This window comes from Vitis vinifera, mitochondrion (assembly GCF_030704535.1).
Source record: "Vitis vinifera mitochondrion, complete genome".
Taxonomy (NCBI): Eukaryota; Viridiplantae; Streptophyta; class Magnoliopsida; order Vitales; family Vitaceae; genus Vitis; species Vitis vinifera.
The window spans coordinates 493142-514468 of NC_012119.1; the positions used below are offsets into that span (position 1 = coordinate 493142).

General features: G+C 45.6%; 4 protein-coding genes across 4 annotated transcripts, besides 1 other annotated feature; 1 reads left to right on the forward strand and 3 right to left on the reverse strand.

Moving 5' to 3' along the window:
- Nucleotides 1-964: 964 nt before the first annotated feature.
- On the forward strand, nucleotides 965-1468 carry rps1 (ribosomal protein S1). Its single transcript has one exon. The coding sequence runs from the start codon at nucleotides 965-967 to the stop codon at nucleotides 1466-1468; it is 504 nt and encodes a 167-aa protein (YP_002608382.1).
- Nucleotides 1469-5023: 3555 nt separating this feature from the next.
- Nucleotides 5024-5373: a sequence feature (horizontally transferred from chloroplast DNA).
- A 13739-nt stretch (nucleotides 5374-19112) lies between these two features.
- Nucleotides 19113-19490, reverse strand: rps12 (ribosomal protein S12). The gene has a single exon. It carries the CDS (start codon nucleotides 19488-19490, stop codon nucleotides 19113-19115), a length of 378 nt encoding a protein of 125 aa, YP_002608383.1.
- A 48-nt stretch (nucleotides 19491-19538) lies between these two features.
- On the reverse strand, nucleotides 19539-19895 carry nad3 (NADH dehydrogenase subunit 3). The gene has a single exon. The coding sequence runs from the start codon at nucleotides 19893-19895 to the stop codon at nucleotides 19539-19541; it is 357 nt and encodes a 118-aa protein (YP_002608384.1).
- A 286-nt stretch (nucleotides 19896-20181) lies between these two features.
- On the reverse strand, nucleotides 20182-20802 carry ccmB (cytochrome c maturation protein CcmB). Its single transcript has one exon. The coding sequence runs from the start codon at nucleotides 20800-20802 to the stop codon at nucleotides 20182-20184; it is 621 nt and encodes a 206-aa protein (YP_002608385.1).
- Nucleotides 20803-21327: the final 525 nt, after the last annotated feature.

Below are 21327 nucleotides of genomic sequence, written 5' to 3' on the forward strand. Positions count from 1 at the left end.
GGTCTTTCTGGTTTGCTAATTCTGTGTGCTTCGGGTGGGGAAATCCTTCCCTATTCCGGCCCATCAAGCTCGTCTTCGTGGACGGAGGATTCCTTCGAGATGCGGGTCTTGTTAGAACCATTTTCCGAAACGGAAATGGAGGGCACATCGGTGAATCCACCAAGTGTGGCGCGGGATGAAGCAGGACCTTCCCACCAACCCTCTATTGTAAAAAATTCGAGTCTAGAGTCTTCAATAAAGAATCGAATTTTACGGCTCGAAAGGGACCAGACCCCCTTTCTACTGGATAAAGAAAAGGGGGAATATTGGAACAATATTCAAACCGCCCTGGATCAAGCTCCCTCTCAGAAAGAGTATAACCGATTACTCGAGTTCGAGAATAGAGATCTCCAAATCCGGGAGCTGAAACATGAATGTTGTTCTCTTTTTCAACAAGTCCTTTCGGAGAATCCAGCATTGGCCGAAAAGGCCGCCTACAATCCTCAAGAAGCCCTTATCGACTTCTTTGACGAGAGGCGGGCCGAACTGGAGACCAACCCAGAGTGGAAGGTGGCCGAACAAGACAAGAGGGAACTCCCATTTTTGGAAGAAGTTTGTCGGGATATCAGAGAAGGCGGCCCCAACTCTATCTATATGAAAATAATCTTGGGATACGCTGATAACGAGTAACGTTTTTTTTGGCATTTTTCTTTCTATATAGGGGGGAGCTATTGTGAAGCCTAGAGAGGCGGAAGCGGCAAATCGCTTCTACCGAGTTCCCCAACAGCAGCTTAGCTTAGTAGCTTAACTCTTTCTACTGGCGTGGCGCTGCTGGATGCTTCTGATCAATAGGAAGAGGAGGAAAAAAATAAAAAAGCTTATGATGAGCATCTATTTGAGTCGATCATTTCCAAGATCTAATTCAAGTTTTTTTTTATGTAGTGGAAACGCCTCACAATCTTCAGTTTTACGCTTAAGGGAAGAAATGTTCTTGGTGGATGCAGGACCTGGGACCCCCAGAATTTGTATGCAAGATGAGCCTACAGGAGTGCCAATCAACCGAGCCACCAGGTTTGAGAATAAGGTGGGATCCCTGGATCTAGTGGCCGGTGAATCACTGATCAAAGAGCAGATTTTTGAGAGATTCTTCATCGATCTAGTGGCCGGTGAATCACTGATCAAAGAGCGAGCAGCCGCCAGGTTTAATGATTTGGTGGGATCCACAGATGTAGTGGCTGGTGAACCGCTTCTTCTTCTTCCACGAAGATTAAGACAAAACCGAGCTTGGATGGAATTGAACAAGATTTGGCGAACGAATACAAAGGTCAAAGGCTTTATTATTGAGAAAGTAAAAGGAGGTTATTCAGTAGCCATCGCAGGTTTTATTACTTTTCTTCCATTCCGTCCTCGCACAAGGAAAAGGATCTCGAATGATCGATTCACCATTGAGAGCATTAACCCCAAAAGGACGAATATTGTGGTGTTCTAACAGCGGCAGATCAAACAAGAACTTGATGAGCGAAATCCGCTGACGACAAAAAAAAGAGCCATTTTTCAATTCCGAAGCCTAGCGTCTCCTGATAACACTCTATCACCTTAATCCATTCTTTTGTTGAGGGTCTTGAACTTATTCCGGCCCTCTATTTACATAGCGAAGAAAGGCAAAGGCTCTTGCTCGAATGCGTGACTGCGGCGCGCCTATCGCCCCGGCACGGCACTCTAAAATGCATGTTGGGTTGAGCAAGAATACTGCGACTAGGGAGACGAAGAATGGAATTGAAGGCATAGTCTCAATAAAAAGAATTGAACACCAACCAACGAGTGGCGGATTTTGATGGAGTCTCGCAGAAGAAGAGCCTTACTCTATAGGGGCGCTAGCGCGCTACAACTAGCAGCCCCTTTCTATTATATTAGTAAAGCAAAGCGCTAACGAGCAAGAAAAGGCTAAAGCCCTTTATATAGGGGGCCCGAACGGGCTCCTTTATCAATCAAGTTCTTTCGCGCAGCTCATCCCTTGCTTGTTCGCAACGGCTTTCGCGCAATTTCTCATTTATGCTTGGTTCATTCCCGTCCTGTCCTCCCTTCGTCAATCTTTTTCTTTCTTTTCATTATTCCCCAACCCCTTTCCGGCCGTCGGTCTAATCAATCGGCCCAACCGGGAATCTTGAATCTGTAACGGTCGGAATCAGTACTCAATCTGTATGAAAGATCTCTCCTTCCTTTGAGCTCTGCCTCTTGCCATGCCTTGTTGGGTTCTTAAGCATATCGGTAAGCAAGAATAAGGGTTGGCTAGCCCCTTCTACTATAACTATAAAGGAATCGATATCTTTCTTTCTATTAAAGATATGCCTTACCGCCCGTGTTAGCAGCTGTTCTTTTCTTCTTTCTTCAACCGGTCATATCTGATCTGTAGCTGGTAGCGACATGAGGAAAAGGTCCGGAATGGCCTATTTTATTTGCTAAATATCGCGAGTTTACGGGGTCAGATGGGTCAGGCCTCTAAAAACATGCGATAATCGGCTTTTTTATTAGCATCTGTCCTTCCCGGCCTGCTGTCGTCAACGGTCCACTTCCTTGAATGAGAGTTGCTCTTCCCGGTCCACGAATACTGTCCGTTGTCCTTTACTTGTTTAGTGGCATCTGTCTGAGGGCATTTGGAATTGTCTGTTTCAGTATTCACTCTTGTAAACGGTCGCAAACGCTCATCTGTCCACGAATACGGTTCCCTTCTTTTATTCAATATCCCGCTTATCTGTTTAGCGAATATCTCCCGTGCTTAGTTAATCGATATCTCCCTACCTTGCTTCATCGATTGAAGTACAGGTGCTTCGGTCAGCATGACTGTAGGTGCTAAAGAAATAGAAGCTTTTTATGCAACAATTACATCAGCAGGATCAAGAGTAGGTATTGGAAATTGGTAAAGCATGACTTTAGTCCTCAATCCGTCAATCCAATCAAAACCGCTTCCCTTCTTTTATTCAAGATAGCTTTTATTCAATTAGGGCGAATACCTTGTAACCGAATTTCTTTCTTGAAAGATATGCTACTTCCCGGTCGAGCTGTCTTGTAACGGTCTATAGGGTCTTCGGTCGAATTGGTCTTCTTTCCTGTAGTAGTTCATCTGATGAGTTCATCGCGATCTATGGCAATTTGAGTTTAAGCATCGGGCTTCTTAAAGCTATCTTCTGTAGGGATCTCCGATCGCCTTGTATAACTATCGATAAATGGCTTTCGCGCTAGGAGCTCATCCAGCAAGAAACTTTTTGTATAAAATAGCGCTAACGCGCACCTTTTACTAGTCAAGGGTCTACGATCAGAGAGCGCTCATCCGTTGCTTGTTTGGTCATCGGTCTGCTCTGTCTGATGGAATCCGTCTTTTGGCTAACGGTCATCGGTATCGGCCCAACCATTCCTGTCTCCTGTCTTTATTAGTCTATTCCTTCTCTTCCTTCCCTGCTCGGGAATCAGTATCTGTGGCAATCGGGTAACGCTAATCGGTGGAATCAAATCAATCGCGTTCTGTATCGGTCAATCGCTTCGGTGAATGAATCTGTCACGGATGCCATTACATTAGCTTAGTTGCTTGTTCGCGAATCCCTTGTTTGAATCAGAGTCTGTCTCGTAGGGCATTTTAGTGAAGCGGAAGGCCTCTTCAAGCTCTTTGATAAGGAAAGATACATAGGGAAATGAAGATGCGAATATTCAGGCGAAATAAGGCAAAGGGTCGGCAGCATACACATAGGTGTAGGTGCTCCGCTCGCATCTGTCTCGGTCATCGGCTCGGCTGTTCAACCGGTCATCTGTCCACAAATCTTATTTCTGTAAATAGAGCTACTTCCCGGTGCGCCATCTCTTTTAATAGTTCTCATCCCGTCCTTGAGTCTAGTCGTGAATCCCTAGCTTGTTCGATACCGATTCCGTTAAATATCGAGATTTGAATGAAAGTATAGTGTCAAGTGTTCAGTCAAGGCTGTAACCGGGTTAAGGTTAAGGCAAGCAAGGATAGGTCAATGAAAATGCGAATATAGGCCTTGCATCTGCGCAATCAGGAATCGGTCTCTCGCAACTCTCGTAAGAGGTATCGGTCGCATCTGCCCTGTCTCAATCGGTCGAGCTGTCGTCCTGTATCGGTAGAAACTCTATCAATCGGTCTGGTCTGATCTTCCCATTCCCGCTCGAATCTGGTCATTCAGTACACACGATATCTGTCTTTAAATAAATCTATCTCTTTTTCGTTATGAGTAGTATTGTTTATCAGAGAGGGACTGAAAGACTATATCTGGGCTAGCTCGACTCCACCCCTACGCCTGAGCCTTTGGGGTGGAGGTGAGCGTTAATAGAGCTTATAACTATGAAATAAAGAGGAGTAATAACAATAAGTATACAACAGGTATAACAAGTATACAACAAGAAAGAAGCAGAAATAGGCGCATAACGGTCAAAATCAGAATGAAATAGATAAGAAAGCAATAAGTAAGTATAAGCTAAAATACTATAGATAAGGAAATAGGTATACGGCAAGCATATCGGTAAGCCAATCAAGAAAGGTATACGGTCTCCCTTGTATAGTTAAGGCCAAGCCAATCAAAGGGTTACGGTATAAGCCAAGCAAGAAAACGGTTGGCAGTTAACGGATATGGGCTTCGGTAAGCACTCCTGGTAGGCGTCAATCCAATCAGTGCGATAGGTTCTGAGGTTAAGCAATAATAAGAGATGAGCCTTGAAAGCAGCTAAGGCCGTTTAGGTTGGTCTACGAATAAAGTCTTTAAATCAATCTCTTGCCCTTAAGCACATCTCTGGCTTCTTTCCTTTTAATATGTCACCCAGCAATCAAACTAAAGCGCTAACGCGCAACGGCTTTCGCGCTAGGCGCTCAGTCCGTTGCTTGTTCCGATCAATTCGAAATAATCCAACATCAACTGCTCTACTATAATTCATAGGTTTTTTTATTGTATTGATCCCGGGATCTATCGAAACAATGGAAGAATAGTATAGAAAAATGAAAAAAGAAAGCAACAAAGTAATCCTTTTTTATTTTTTTTTTAGCATTCCTCAGAAGTAATGGATTGAGCCGTTAACAGATGATCCAAGGAGTTCTATGGTGACTTCTTCAGAATCTTTTTTAAGGAGTAGTAGACCCCACCTATCCTTCATGCTTTAACCATGACATGAGGTGAGGCGATAATGCATAAAAAATCTTCCTAGGATTATCAAAAAAGGGTAAGTGCGCGATATGTGGATCACCCGAAGCAAGATCTTATTATGCGTAGTACCTCGTTGGACAACCACTATGTCTATGTCGCCTCCAGTATATCTTGGATATCGTATCTACGTAATAGCAGAACGACTCCCTCTTTGAACAGTACAGTCAAGAGGGAAAGACAAAAAATAGGGCTTGCTCTTGGAAGATCTTTTTTACAGGAGGAAGAAGCTCATTCACTTGACGACATACGATTCAGTTCATCTCTCGCTCGACGGATAGAACTCCCAGATCGCTTCGTGAGCTTGTCTCGCCACTCGCTTCGCTCGACGATAAAGACCAGTGTCACAATGGAACCCTTCCACCGAGATGAAGCTCTCGCGCCTCAAAGACCAGCGCTATCGCATCCACGCTAACTATGCACTGCAACCCGGAGCAGCTATCTTGACTTGAGCTAACAAGCTTTCTTCTGCCCCGTTAACAAGACCAAAACTGCAAAATAAATTCGCCTGTCGCGGGTGATAGGCGGTGACTTTTCAGTTTATTTGTTCTCTCAGTAAGTGAAGAAAATAAGCGAGCCGTTCATTTAAGCTGTTTGTGGTTTTCCTTCTTTCCGGGTCTAGGCTTTGTAGATCAGATCAGTTGTTGATTTGGGGAAGGGTTAAGGATGGGGCTTGAGAAAGAGGTGGTACTGTGATAGAGAATCAGTAGGTCAGGCGCCCCTAATCCTATAAAGCAAGGGTAGGCCTTAATAATGAAGCTTGACTAGTAAAAGGTGCGGCGCACTTCCATTTTCTTCGCTTGGTCAGAGCGCGTGATAGGAAGATGGAGAAGAAATGCATCTAGGTACATAGATCTCCAATCCACATTAACCGGAGTTATGTTAAAACGCTCAAATATTGCTGCACCACCTTCCCTTTTGTTAGACCAAGTATAGGGATTACCTTAGTAGCCAAGATCGTGAAGTAAACATTAATCCGTGCAGGTCCGGAAGGCTTCAGTTTGAGATACGGAAACTCTTTTTTCTCAGCTGGATCGAGAATAGTGTGAAAGTCCCCAATGACCAACCATGGGAGAGAGATAGAATTCGCTATCTCAGTGAATTCCTGCCACGTCTCATGCCGATGGCAAGCTTGAGCCCATGCATAGACCACGGAAAACATCCAAGAGTGTCCTAGTTTTTTGTCCGAAACTAGAACATGTATTGTTCTTGAAGAGGACTGGACTTCCTCTATAACACAGGCTTTCTTTTCTCCTTCCAGAGAATAAAAAAGACCCCCAGTCTAAACAACAGAAAGAAGAGCAGAAGATATACAAATAGAATGAGAAAAACCAAGTTTATTAATAATATCTGAACCACTATCCACAGGTTTCTAATATTGCCATAACAATAGTAAGATTTTCTTTTAAAAAACTGCTGGATGAAAGAGGGTATGAAATAGAACCTCACGTTCCATATGATGATGATGATCCTCATTTGGAGAAATATCATAATGAGTATCACCATTGTTAGTATGCCGCTTTTTTTTTCTTCCAAAATCATATCTCTCTAACTTGACGTTTATTAGTAAATATTGGAAAGGTCTTAGATTTGACCTAATGGAGAAGGTCCATTTAGTAGTACCAAGCACGACCAATAGTATAGGGGCGCGCGGATGATGAGCAAGGGCTGCACTGTCTTGAGAATGAGATAAAGACAAAGACGTCAACGGGTGTTGTTCGAATTCTACACCATCCCCCGTCGCTGTCTGGAACGAGAATTCATTGTCATCCTCCTTAGCCGATTGCTCACTATCAACTATTTAATCCTTCTCAGACATCTTCTCCTCCTTGATAACCGGACTAACCACTTCAGGCTGCACAATAGAGATCGAGATAGCCTCGTGAGCGTGATTCTGAGTCTCGTGGTTGAGATCCGTGAGCGAGACCTAAGCAGGAGAAACAAAGGTAGAAGGAGCAGAGAGGCAGCAGCACTTCTTTCTCCGCTGCTATATCAAGATGGTTTATAGCATCATATATAGAGCCAAGGGCAGCTTTCCTTCACGTAGTTCCACTAGCTTCAGTAACATCTCGATACCCGGGCTAGTAGATGCATACCAATATGACTAGTTAGGGCGATCCAGCGGGAGCGCTATATGTTACCTTTGACTCTGCTGTCTCCACCTATGCTTGCTCTGATGCGGGCAAGTAGCAAGACGCCATATCAAGCGCTACGTGATCTTCGACCACCCTGATCTTCGACCACCCTTTGCCTTTCTTCGCTGGTTCACGCACGGGTGGTTGGTTATGAATCACATCACAAAATGGGAATCAAGCGCTTCAACTGGTAAACTTGAGCTCTGGAACTAGCACTATGAGTGCCTCTGCTAGCTATGGCTCTTCAACCCTTGCCGGTTTGTTGAAGTAAGTGGAAAGCGAATGCACAGCGCTTCTACTCACATGTCGGAGCATATCAGTAATAACACAAGCGAAGACCAAAACAAGGGCAGACGCGAGTGCACACAAAATCTACATTTTATTATCTACACTACCTTAGAGTAAGCTAATGCCTTCACTCCATTTCTTGGAAAAAATCCAACGGGGCATCACAAACGAACAAGGGCGGATATCGATAAATTGGGAATGACAGAACATCGCTTCTAAGAACTAATGGCAACGTATACTTACTTATACAGAATGGGCTTACCCATTTTTCCCAAATGCTGACAGCTCCGATGCATGCGTGCGTGAGCGGCCTCAGGCCTCGGGTGATAATAAATAACAGGCCTACGCCCAGCAACGGAAAAACCAGTATAGGAGTAGCAAGGTACATTCGAAAGCTAGATTTTGATCTCATTGCCCTCTAAAAGGGGCATTCTCAGTCTATCAAAACCTCTTCAATTACACTCAATCTGTACAAGAGAAGAACATAGTGGAAACTGAATTCAATGATCACGTTAGGCCAGCCAAGCAAAAAAAAATAATGAATGAATAAGAAAGAGAAAGAAAGGACTTGGACGCACCTATCTCCAATTAGTGAAGATGCCGGTGGTTATGGGTATGGATCCGCGCGAGATGATAGCTTTCTCGGGTTTTTGAACGGTTGCTGGCTTGTTGATTTGCCTCTTGGTAACGGGAAACTAGCGATGGTCTTATTACCTTTTCTTCCGTACACCTTTGCCGGAACCGGTACCTCCTATCATTGGCACTCTAACTAAGCGAGATGGTGGGGAAGCCGCTTCTGGGACCGTACAAACTAGAAGGAATGATGCTTGCATAGGTGGGGGGCTGCCTCTACTTCTACATGTGGTGCTACCTTCGCTGCTTTCATTAGTCTTGGTTCTTCCAAAGTAGCAATTAGGATTGGACTTAGCGCTTATCCCACACCGGGAATTCTCTCTTTTGTTGTTTTTAGAGAGTGTGGGGCCTTTGTCTCTAACTGAACTGTGGTGCCGTAGCTTCTTATGCTGCAGCCCATACCATCCTAGCGCTTCCCATACTTTTTTTACCGCTAATATGACTAGTGCCCACACAGCCTATGTCTTTGCTTCTTATGCCTTTGTTGCCCTTATCCCACCCGCAACTAGCTTAGATTCTGCTGATTCAGATGCTGGTGGTCTAACTTGAATGGAATCTGATCGATCTCGATATGGAACAACTAGAAAGTTCATGCATAAACTCCTCTGCCTCTGCCGGCTCAGTCCGCTGAACAAATTGGTTATGTAATTAGCTCGGATGCTTTAGGTTATGGGTAAAATAAAGAAAAAAAAGAAATCGGTTCAACTGTAGCTTAGACCGGGCAGGTGATGGGTCAGCGGAATCAATCCAATCAATTGCTTTCACTCGGGTTGGAAGGTTACTGGGACACTAAACTAATAGAGACATTCGGCATTGATCGGGTTCACGGATTCATACCCCCCGTGCCCCAAATAAGATAAAACGAACTAAGCGTGGAGTTCTTAGCCATATATATCGTGGGAGAATGGGGCTTTGCCTCCTTACAGACACATGGCTCTGTATGCTACTACGCTATCTAGCTTGCTTGAGCTTACTTTACTTTACTTTAGGCTTGCCTTATCTGCTTGAGTGCTCCAGTCCAGTGCTGGAGTTCCTTAATGCAGCTGGAGGGCTGGCTTACTGGCTATAGTTTTCTTTTTTGAGGGGGGTTTTGAGAGCATAGAAGTCACGAATCCCTCGTATCTAAGCCCAAGTCCATTAGAGAGCCAAAACAAAGACCTTATCTGAATCAGAAACTGGCTTCTGAATGGCCGTAAGATCATCACATATGGTTTTCAATTTCGAACATAAACAGGTTTGGAACCCTTTGCGACATAGCTGCAATTGACACTGTAGTTGAAGTTCTCGGTCCTTTGAAGATTGGGCAAACGTTTTTTCTAAGCACATCCAAATATTACGAGACGTTCTTAGTCTTGTCGTTGGACTAAGAACGTCTTCGGTCATGGTGCCTATCATTTTGATTTTGAATAGTCGGTCTGTTCTTCTCCAGGTGACGTACTCAGGGTTCATTATCTCACCTTTGTCATCAGTCTCAAGAAAGTCCTTTGGTTCTTTTCCAGTTCCATCAACGAAACTGAGAAGATCTTGTGCTTCAATAAAAGACATTATCTTAGTTTTCCATAGCTGTATCAATTTTATGGAAAATAAAATCTTTCCCTTTGGGGAGGGCGCTTTTGGGGACAACCAAATAGGCTAGCTACCTCTATCTCTCTCTGGGTTAAATAATTCTTTGAATCGTTGAAACAATTGACTGTGCTCGTGATTATCCTCTAATATCACGAATCAAAGAATAGAGCGTTTCCGGGTTTCTTCTTTCCGTATCCGACAGAAGCTTGTCCGTTAACCGGGGAACCCCATAACATTAGGATTATATGGAGTCATAAACGAACTATTGAAAAGTTATCGATTTCGGGGAAACACTCCCCATTCTGATTGATTGGCCGGATTGATCTTTTCTTGAGCAAGCAGTTCGTGATCTACGACCAACCTCCTTTTAACGGGTAACGAATGAGACAGAAGCATTCCACATGTTGGATGGACCATCTTTTCTGTTCCCTGCCGAGCTCACATATTTCTATCAACACCGGGGGGGGCGCACGCTGGATGTTCCATTTCATAAAAACTGGGCGTCCATTTGTAGGTACCTTCTCAAGCAGGACGGGCAACCCCTTGTGTGGGGCGAGTTTTCATTGGAGGAAATCCGGGATATAGCCGCCGGTACTAGTTCAAAGAGCGCTACTAACGCTGGTGCTAGTCCAAAGAGCGCTACTAAGGTAAGGGCGAGCACCCCTGCCCTGCCGAGCAACTCCAACTCATGGAGACGACTTCGCCTGACATCATCATCCAGAAGCTCGAACGATGTGGAGATTGGTACGAAATCTATGACGATCCCATCTTACGGGGTCTAGCCGTACATTCGCTTGAAAAAGCTCTACGGCGATCTCATGGTCCTTCGCGATATGCGGACGACGCTAGGAGAGCGCTTTGTTTCTTATTTACACAGACAGGGTCAACCAGCTGAATACGAGATCGAAGAGCTTCAAGAGAAGTATCTTCTGCTTGACTGGTTAGCTTCTTGCCTCTGCTTTCACCGACCGATAATGGCCAAGCAACTCTTTCTTTAGGGTGCCAAAACCCCAAGGAAAACACCTCCTCTATCTGCTATCTCCCGTACTCAGGATCCGATCCTATTTACCACCAGCTCCCGAGTGGAAGAGGCTACTAGTGAGGGAAATCAGCACTTCGATCTCTGCGTCCTGGAGGAATCCCCAGACCAACCCTCGATCGTCTTTGAAGGCAGCCTCCCGATATTTCATAAATAATAAAATCCACCTCTCGTAGTGGTTGCCACTTCCCTGGAAGCTAGCGCTGACGGCATAGATCAGAACCCCTTTCCCGGTTCATCCGGCTGCGATTTTCTTCCCCAATACCGGATCTGGACGAGGGAAGACTCATTGCCACCTTGTGGGGCTGCATCAGAAGGCGAGTCTGTTATTCCCCCTTTAGTACGACACCCAATGATCTCTGCCTTTACTATCAAGATTCCGAAGGATACTTCATTCCAGACGAACTAGATCCAAAAGAAGCTTTCAAAGGGGATAAATCGATACATGGACTTTGCCCTGAGGAATCCAGAAACTCTTGTTGCTGGTTACGAGGCCTTAAAAGAAAGGGATTTTGTACACAAAGCAAGGTTGGTCGTAAATCAGCTGCTTCATCTTCTTATGCTGAACCGACTGCTGCTCCTGGAACTGCTCGTCGTGCTACTGGAACTACTGGATCAACGACAACTCACTGTTGGGGGGCTATGACTATCAAGAAGGGTCTGTTGTTCGATCTGCCGCTCGCTCTAACGTGGATCAGCTGTATCTGTCGTGAAAGGCAGTTAGTCGTTATAGGTATAACCACCTGGGTAGTACGTACGGGCATAAGTAGAGCGACCTAAGTAGTATGGGCATTATGTTGTAGATTTGAGTTCTTACCCGTTTTCTTTTTGGTATTACCATGGATGGGAAGGATTATGAATTTTTTGATCGTTAGAGGGAACATAATGTTGATCTCGATCTAGTCGACTCTGTTGATTCAGTAGATCCGGCCGGTTGAACGGGCGGAGCTAGCAGCACCAAAAGCTGCAGTAGTGGGAAGGGGGTGAGTACGAGAGGCAACGAGGGCAAAGGCACCTGAAGAAGCAGCAATGCTATCAGCAACAACATATAGCAGTGACGCCCAGTATTCCATAGTCCTGTAAGCCGTTGATTCAGGTGTTTATCCTGATCGGAGATCCGCCTGCAGAAATAAATGATGCAATGCAGAGGCTAGGATAGCTGGAGCAGGGGTGGTGCGGATCAACACCATTTCTCCCTGTTGCCTATTATCAAGATTCATCCTTGATAGGCAGGCCCTAAAGACAATCGATATAGTAGAGTTGGAAATCAGCATCCATCATCCCTACCTGCGAGATGGGAGGGGAAGGGAGGAGAGGAGTTGTTAAACCCTATTTACTCCTATACAACTTAGATTCCATGATCTCCGTCTATTACCTCTATTGACGGATTACTGCCCCTTATACAGAAGGGGAGTGTACTTTTCGACCAACCAGAAGAGGTTTTTATTCCTGATCCACTCCTCTGTATTCGACTGGTCGGATCCCCCGAAGAGTAGGTTTGGAGAAGTATGTAAGGGGTTATGACCTTGTTTTGCTCCTCCGCAGATTCGGATCTACTGAGGAAAGCTATTGATTTATAAAGTCGAAAAAGAAAAAAAAACGAATATCTTAGAATAAGAAGACGCACGAGGAAATGGAATGATCGGGCAAGGCGGTCTCTCTCGCCGCCTTGACGGCTGTTTGCGCCTTTCTGACCGAAATGGAAGAGCAGGTCTCGTGCCTGGGAGATTTGTCCAAATCTGCATTCTAAAAGGCGAGAATCCCTAACGAATAGAGCCGGTAGGGACATAACTAGCTGCGACAACAAGCAGCAAAACTAAGACCTTCCTCGAAGGCCTGCTCTTTCGTCACAGCCATCAAGCTAGCAAGAAGACGACTAAGCCTATTCGCCCCACAAAGAGGCCGCCTTCGGGACTTCTGGAAGACAGACTGTCACACAGCCTAATGAGAGACTGGGGCAGTAGTGAGCCAAGAGCAAACTCCGGGATCATCAAGGCGGGCAACTCTAAGCCTTCTCTCCCGCTTCCTTTCTAGGTTTATTGAGCTACCGCGCTACGGCCCCTTTATTAGTAAGGTTGCTTGCTTCGGCCTTTTCTTTTAAGAGTTCCGTCCCGTCATCTGCCCCCGTTGCCTCTGCTGTCTGATCGTCGTCTCGTCTGCTGCTCCCGCTATTCCCAAGCCAGCCATTCAAGATGAAAGGGCAGCCAAGCTCAGTATTCCATCCCTAGCCTAGCTTCGATCCCTTACCTTAAGCCAAGAAATCCTCCTTTGCAAAGAAATCCCGCCCTACCGACAGGTGGACTGGTGCAGCTAGCTTAGCAGCGCAGCCGCTTCTTTATAGTGTTCTGAAGCTTATGGGCAACCCTTATAATTCAGGATCCAAGAAAGGCCTAATTGACTCATCCATCTCGAAATGTCCAATCCACTCCTTTTGCCTATCCCGCCTCTTCCTTCTGCGCTTACCTCTTTGCCACCGGCTCGCCGAAATTAGGGTTGTAAGCAAAAAGACAGGGTTTGAAGACACTTTCCAATCCGATACCAGCGCTAGCGCACTAGGGCTTTCAAACAGCAAACGTAGGCACGTAGCTGATAGTTCCGTGGAGGCCGCCTTGAAGGTCTTTCGCAAGCTAGTAGGAGTACGCTCATCCCGAACTTGAGTCTCCTTCCGTCAGCTGACTAAGTCTCATTCCGTTCAGCTGACTAAGTCTCGCAGGGAAATCAAGAAAGGCTCTTTTCGGTCTCTTTTTCAAAACTTTCTATCTAATATATGTGAAAAAGCACTCAAAGAGTGACAATCCGAGACCTCTCTCAGAGCGGAAACAGCCTGGTGTCGAAAAAACACGGGTTTACAGAAAAAGTAACAAAACGAGACCCGAAATAGCTTTCAAAAATCCCCGGGTTCACTCAAAAAGTTCCTGTTTAAACCTGCTCTCAGAACGGAAAACCATTTGCTATGAAAAAGACGGGATTTGAGAAAGGATACGCGGAACCTGCTACCCTCGATTCCAGCCCACTGTTCGGGAACAGTCCTCCATTCCTGATCCAAATGCCCAATCCTGCTCTGATTGATATGGTAGCTTTCTTTTCGGAAAGCAGATGGCACTACTCTTCCTACTTACTACTATCAGCAGACGAAATTGCAGACTCATTCTCGTATGGGGTTCGTGTTGAGTAAGACAGGAGTTCGGAACTAGACCACGTCTGTCTGAGGCCAGAACCTCAAGTCGATGGCAAAAGAACTCATTCCCTCCTTCCTAAGATAGAGTTCCGACCGCACACAGCACCGCCCGAACGGCCCACACCGGTATGGCCGCACGGCTAATTTCAACTCCCCCCTTATCTATGCCACCCATAGGGCCGAACATAAGATAGGTTTATGCGAGAGTGGCAGAAAGTGGGTCAGATTCTGCCGAGACGTGGTATCTTATAACTATTCAACCTCCTCGGGCATTAACGTTGTCACTTCCTTTATTTGAAAAAAGGCTTCTCCCTCTGAGTGCTAAAGCCTGGTGAATGATAGGAGGGCGGTCTTTATTCGTATTATTATGGTGTGTTCTATCCTTGTAGCGGGGGGTCTTCATTTAGTTTATTGGTATGGTATTCTCTCAGTCTATTGTTGTAGTTAGTTGGCCCTTTCTGCTGTTCTTGTTTCTTCCATTCCTGAGACCCCTTGCGTATTGCGTACTTAAGAAATGAATGAACCACAGCCCTCATATAAGTAGCTTCCTTCCCGAGTGAGATGCCTGCTGGGCCTATGAACACTATTCCTAAGACAGGAGATTCGACTTGGAAATGTGCTTACTCCTTTTCTTACACAGCTGATCTTGGACTTGCAAGACTGATTGCAACCGGTCTTCCTGATTAGCTATTATTCCTCTACCCTTATTACCGGAGAGAGAGGGCGAATCAAGAAGAGGTGGGTGAATCGAATACTTAAATTCCACTAGTCAAATCACCCTAGAGGGAAGGCAACTCACCAACTAAAGTTTCTCTGCCTTCGAGAAGGTTAAGAGCGCTTGCACATAGGCAGGAAAGAAGGCTTTGGCATTTCCTCTATCAATCTGTCCGAATCCAGGTATAAAACCTCACCTTAGAACCAAGCCGCTAAAGCCCTTCTCTTAGCCGAAGTTAGCCAAGTTCAGTGATAGTAGTTCTGTTAGGCCTTAGGGTGACTCTTGAAAGGCAGTGAACTCATTGGATTGGCATCTGGATTGGATTCTGTTTTCAGTTGGTTCACCCGTGAATCTCTCCTTCTTTAGCGCTCAAGCCCTTCGCTACACCAAAGCACTAGCGGCACATCAAAGAATTTCGACTGCTTATTCATTCGATCTGCTAAACGAACGAGCCCGAATGGGGGTGGAAGACAGCTATGCATACTCTCCAATGCATTCTTTTCTCTACAGTACGGTATACTTCACACCAAGCCAATCTGTCAATTCAAGTGTGAAATCGCGCATTTACCTGCCAGGCCAAGCAAATCTAAGAACTTATAGGCCAAGCAAAAAATAGTAGGAGCTAGCCAGCAGCAGGGAGCGAGCCAACAGTGGTGCAGTCAATCCAACATCTTGAGACGAGTTAAGCCTTGCTTGTCAGTGCATTCCTCAACAAGCGAGTAATGGAAGCCTTTCCCCTTCGATCCTTTGCACGTTCTTAGGATCATCATCAGTCTCTGGTGTGCTAGGCGCGGTAGTTGGAAGGGGAGGAGGGCTTTAGCGGTTCGCTGTGCGCAGTATCGCTATCTTGCTCCAAGCCCGCTGGCCAATAAGGGAAGGAAGGACCCGATGAGGAGAGTAGCATCGCCCGAGTAGTTTCCATTATGTGACGATCTTTCCGTTCAGCAACACCATTTTGCTGGACAGGAGAAACCTCAGTCTAATAAGTGGTTAGCTCAGCGTGGGCAGCACTCCTAGCTGTCGGTAAAGGAGGGGGTAGCGAATAGGTTTGTTTCAAATAGGTTTGCATAAAGCCCACCTTTCAACGAGTCGCCCTTACAAGTCGTCTATCGTGCGTTTTCAGCGGATTTAGCGGCCTTTACGAGCCTTTTTGATTTGAAGCAGCATGACGAGACGATGTTAACGACCGAGTTCCTCTCGGCCTCGCCGCTTGAGAGAACAGCCCCCCCGTCGCCTGAGGGGAAAAAGCCCTCCCCGTCGATCTTTCAAGATTGGATTGAGAAGCTGAGGCGACCGAAGGCGAGCGAAGTGAGGCAAACGAGCATGGACGATAGGTGGGAAGATATGATTCGACAAGACCTGATTCGGCACCATCTGATTCAGCCGCTGATGAATATCCAACTGGAAATGTTGAAGCAGCAAAAAAGATTCTCTCGGGAAGCGACCGGAGGGAGGCTCCGTTGACCAGACTGATCCGATCTCCGTGAGGCCTTAAATAGTGACGGAGGACCAGAGGCCTATACTTAACTTATTAGGTCTGCTTCGGGTTTGAACTCATCTCGTTCAATCGCCTTGGCTACTAAAGAATGGTTGGTAAGAAGGTAGCTAGAGCAGCTTCCATAATGCCCGAGGAGGTTGAATCAATAGTAACAGAATAGGCTGTGATCGTATCCTCTGCACATGAATCCAAGCCAAGCGTGAAGGAACTGCTTTGAGAGAAGGGTCTTAGGAAGAATAGGGTGCACATGAATATGATTCTAAAAATTCCTTTTTCATGCAGAATAATCTGAGATTATAAGAAAGGAGAGAGCCAAGGAGCTGCTCTCGACTCTAGCTATTTCTTATTGCGGGGAAGAAGCTGGTGCCTTGAATATGCCTGATGTTTGAAAGGAAGTGCCATACCTAGCCAACTCTCTTTCCCTGATGGTGGAAGGCCCTCGCTCGGGTTCTTTGACATCGAATCGCTTGCTTAGATTCTTTTCTAGAAGCAAATGGAGAGAGAGAAAAGAGAACGAGTAGGTACTAATGAATAAGAATAGAGAGGGTTGATAGTGAACAGCGGAACTCCGATCGGCATATCGGCTGCTCATCCCAACTTGCTATGGGACAGCGGATCTGCGAAATGTTATCCATAAGATTTAGCCGCTTGCCCCAAAGCATAGACGAAAATCGTAGACAGGGAATTTCGTTCTACAAGAGGTCTGTCTAGAAAGCGGAAAAGAAGTCAACTTACTCGATCATAATGGGTGCGCGTCGCACTAAGCTAATAGCTGGCCTAGTTCGGAATGCTAAAACTAAACAAGCAAGGAGGGAGAGGAGAAGGCATTTCTTTCTAAAAGCCTTATACGGCGGCATTCATTCCCATTTCCTCGACTCGCATGGGTGGGAAATCGATTGATGAGTCAGTTACTTGACTTGCTTGCCTTTTCGATGACATTGCGGTTTAGGCTTGCCACTAGGCCAGGCCTGATTCTCAACTTTTAGCCTTATGAAAGCCCCTAACTCCAAGAAGAGGCTTAAGTGCGAAAAGACTAGAATGAATGCCTACTCCAAAAATAAATTGGGGGCAACAGTCTCGGGTTGATTGACTGAAAGATCGGAATAGACAGTGTTTCATTTCCAGCTTCACTTCAAAGCCTGACTCTCTCTTTCTCACATCTTAAACTATCTGAATATGTTTGGGATCGGGGAATCCAGATATCGATTCACTGCTTGTCTCCAGAGATCAGAATCTAAGGTAAGCTTCAACCTAGAAGAAAGATTCTTCTTGTTCTTCCAAGAGAAGAGTGCATCTGGGGTAAAGTCAAAACTTCCTTCTGTCTAGCTGCCATCTCTTGCTTGTGCGGTTCAATCTCTGTGAACGAACATGGTCACTTTGTGGAGCAAGCGGACAAGGACTGACTAGCCCGGCTCATCCCCCTTCCTTTTCGGAATCCATAACCACCAGTTGTAGCGGAGGAAGCAGCAGTCAGTTGCTTCTCCCGGGTCCCCGAACTGGATCTTTTCTTTCTCGGGCGCAGTAAAGTAAAAAGAGATAAGGGGTTCTAGATAAATAGACAAAGAAGTTCAGCTGCCAAAGTGGATCCTATCCCGTCTTTATCAGAAATGGGAGAGTCATCCGTCTAACGAGAAAATAGGGGCGTCTACCCTTCTATTATATGACCAAAAAGGCCTTGTCACGAGCTTGACTCGAACCAGCACTTCTTCCTTTCTTTCCTCACCTCTTTCGAACCTGAATAGACCAAGGCAAGACCTAAACTTGCTTCTCCAAAGGAGAGTCTCAAGCTGTCTTTGCTTTGCCAGCGGATTTACCCCTCTGTTGCCCCCCGATGACAGCTGCATCTTCCAGTATTCCAAGAGCATACTCCCCCAGAAAATCAAAAAGTTTATGTTTTCCTTACTCTAACAAGTAAGCCTTAACGCTCTTGAAAAATGGCCTATTATCCATTCCAACAGTTATGCATCTTTCGGGATAACTGTTATCGATGCAGCTATTGCATCTGCTACCCCAGATGCCTGGAATATTTCTTGCACTCCTTGAGTCTTGTTCAATCTGTCATACCATTCCATGTAATTCGGCTTAATGCTGTTTGAGCTTTGGGCCTTTCGCCGGAGTTCACGGCGGTCTATTCCCTTTCCAGATTGAGTTGATAGGGGCCTTTGGCTAATGTACGTTCAGGGGTCTGCCAGCCAACTACCTTCTCATCTAATGAGGTTTTCAGTACCACGAGTCCGTCGGTCGTTGTGTGGGTGGACTCGATTTCTTCCGGTTTTAAGCAATCCGTCTTTCTCATGTTTCACCATATGGATTACCTATCTTTCGGTTTCCTCCCGCAACTCCCTTCGGTCTCCTTTAGCTCTGGTGGGCGTGGTTCTGTAGTTCTTCTGGCCTTCCTTCATGTCGTAGCCTTAGCTTATCGACGGGTCTTGCATTAGATACATACAGCATTTTCTTTGACTCATGCCTTGGAGAAGAGAGTTCTTTGTTTGAGTTTGAAGTCCTTACCTTGCGGGAGCCACCTGGGCGAGACCCCTCTCTTCTTTATTATTTCCATATGGTATGTTGAATCAAGTCGACTTCACTTGACCGTGTCTGCTTCAACTTTACCCTAGACTCTTGTCGTGTAGTGTAGCAAGACTAACAAGTGGTCGAGTGAATTTATGAACGAGCAACTATTATAAGCAATACCTTTCTCTTTTTTGATTCTTCCTCCACTCACCTCCACGGGCGAATGGAGTCTACTACACTCTTTCTTGGCTAGTGTAGTAGACTATTTTATAGGTCATTCGGAAGGGCTCCGTATAGTTTTGGGGCGTAACGTTGTGGTTGTTCCCTCGATTGACCAAGAAAAACAAGTTCCAGAGAGGCATCTTCCATTCATATCGATTTGGGTTTTTCCGCACCATATTTTGATCTGCCTCTTCTTCTATCCGGAATTCCCAGCAAATCCTTGACTCCTCGAATACAATGAAATTTAACACCTGGCAAATCTTTCACTCTACCTCCTCTTATTAACACCATAGAATGCTCCTGCGAATTATGACCTTCGCCCGGAATGTGAGCAAATATATCATGTCGATTGCTCAACCGTACTTTGGCTATCTTACGTGGAGCTGAATTAGGTTTTTTCGGTGTTCTCGTTGGAACACGCGGGCGTACTCCTTGCTTCTGGGGACATTGATCCGAAGCTCGAGTACGGTCCGTGCGCCGTTTTTCTTCTCTACCATGACGAATCAATTGATTTAATGTAGGCATCGCTCTTTCCTTTGTCCTTCCCCCCGATTTTTGCCCTATCACTAGTGGTTACTCCCGATCCGAAGCACCCCTTTTCCATTCATAGAGAGATCCAATCGTCAAAATCAATAAAAAGGCCATCATGGACCAAGATCCAAACGGATCAATCTTGTTGGGAGGTACTGCCCAAGGAAAGGAAAAGGTTACTTCCGGATCAGGAATAATAAATAAAATTGAAACAAGATAAAATCGTATATCAAAACGACTTCTGGCATCACCGAAAGGATCGAAACCACATTCGTAGGCCGACAATTTTTCTGGATAGGTCGAACTATTGGAAGCAAATGGAAAAGGAACACCGAGTGGGATTAAAGAAACTAGCGGACTGATCACTAAATAGATACAAATAGGTGCAAATTCTGACATCACCATAGCCCACTTGGTTCTCTCGCTCCTTGCTCGCAGAGCGGCATACCGGAAAAAAGTGTTTGAAGAAAGAACCCACCCCCTCATCGAGAATCCGCGACGCTACTGGCGGATAGCCCCCGCTTCATTATATACGAAATATAAATATAAAAAGCTGCAAGACCAAAAGAGGGTGCAAAAAACCGAAAGCCCTTCTTTAAAGTTCCTCCCAGATACATACATACCCGGCTTAACATTACATTCTTGGAAAATAATCGAATCGAGGGTCCGGAGGAGAATTGGCCATTCAATCTTGTGAACTAATCGAGACCGACATTGAAAAAAAAGAGACGAACGAAGAGGAATAACCAATCGATGAAGGAGCATGAAACCATTCTGTTTCAAGAAAGGTACGATAAAGGGTTGGGGGCAATAAAGTAGGTGAAGTGCTTGGATTTTGCGAGCTGTTCCAACCACTGCAGGATGTGATTCCAAAAGCCAAACGAGATAAAATACCACACATAAGAGTCAAGACCAGGCTCCCACAAAAAATGTTTAACCGATTTATTCCGGATCGACCGAATTGGTACGGAAGTAGTAACATGGGAAAACCACTTAAAACACGACTTATTTGAAAAACCCGGTGACCTACCAATTGTAGAAGTAGGATCTTTGGCAAGCAAGAAGTACTTATATAATATAATTCGAGTGTACCATCATCTTTCTCATTTCGAGGAAAAGGTGCGGGAGGAAAAGGAAACAACGGAGGGATCCGAATCGGACCTAAATTGGAATGACATGAAAAGTCTTTTTCAAAACCTAGCATTAAGGGCGTGACGACGATATACGAGAGGAATGGAAAAAAACTCGTGATTGGTGTGGAGAGGAAGATCCGTTTATGATATTGTTCAAGAAAGAGTCGTCTCATTTCCTTACTTCTGCGTTCCTTCTAATTTTTGCACTTCAAGGCAGGTTCTGAACGCCGTCTGGTTGGTATCGGTTTCTTATTAACAAGAAGGTAGCCTCGGAAACTACGAGGCTCCTCCGATCATGTATTCGCACCACTCCTTATGTGGATCGTGATATGGGCGTGTCGCCCTCCTCAGCACGACCCCCATCATTATTGATTAGTGCCCCCCCGGCCCTGCCATTCGCGGCGGACTCACTTTTCGGTCACTCCACTATGTCGAAAGCCCCAAAAGACGCTATCTTATAGCAGACAACTAACGCACACCTACTCAACTAATCTCATAAGTAAACGCCTGTTCGCATCGCAACTAATAGAAAAAGACTAGAGCTTGGGAGGTGCGCTAGAGCTCCGGTCGGGGGTTCCCTTACCAATGATAGGGATGATCCTGACCCCCAGCCAACCGAACTCATAGTGCATGGGAAGACCCAACCCTTCGTTGTGGGCAATGATTCGGTCGGCATTACGCTTGTGACCGGCCCAACT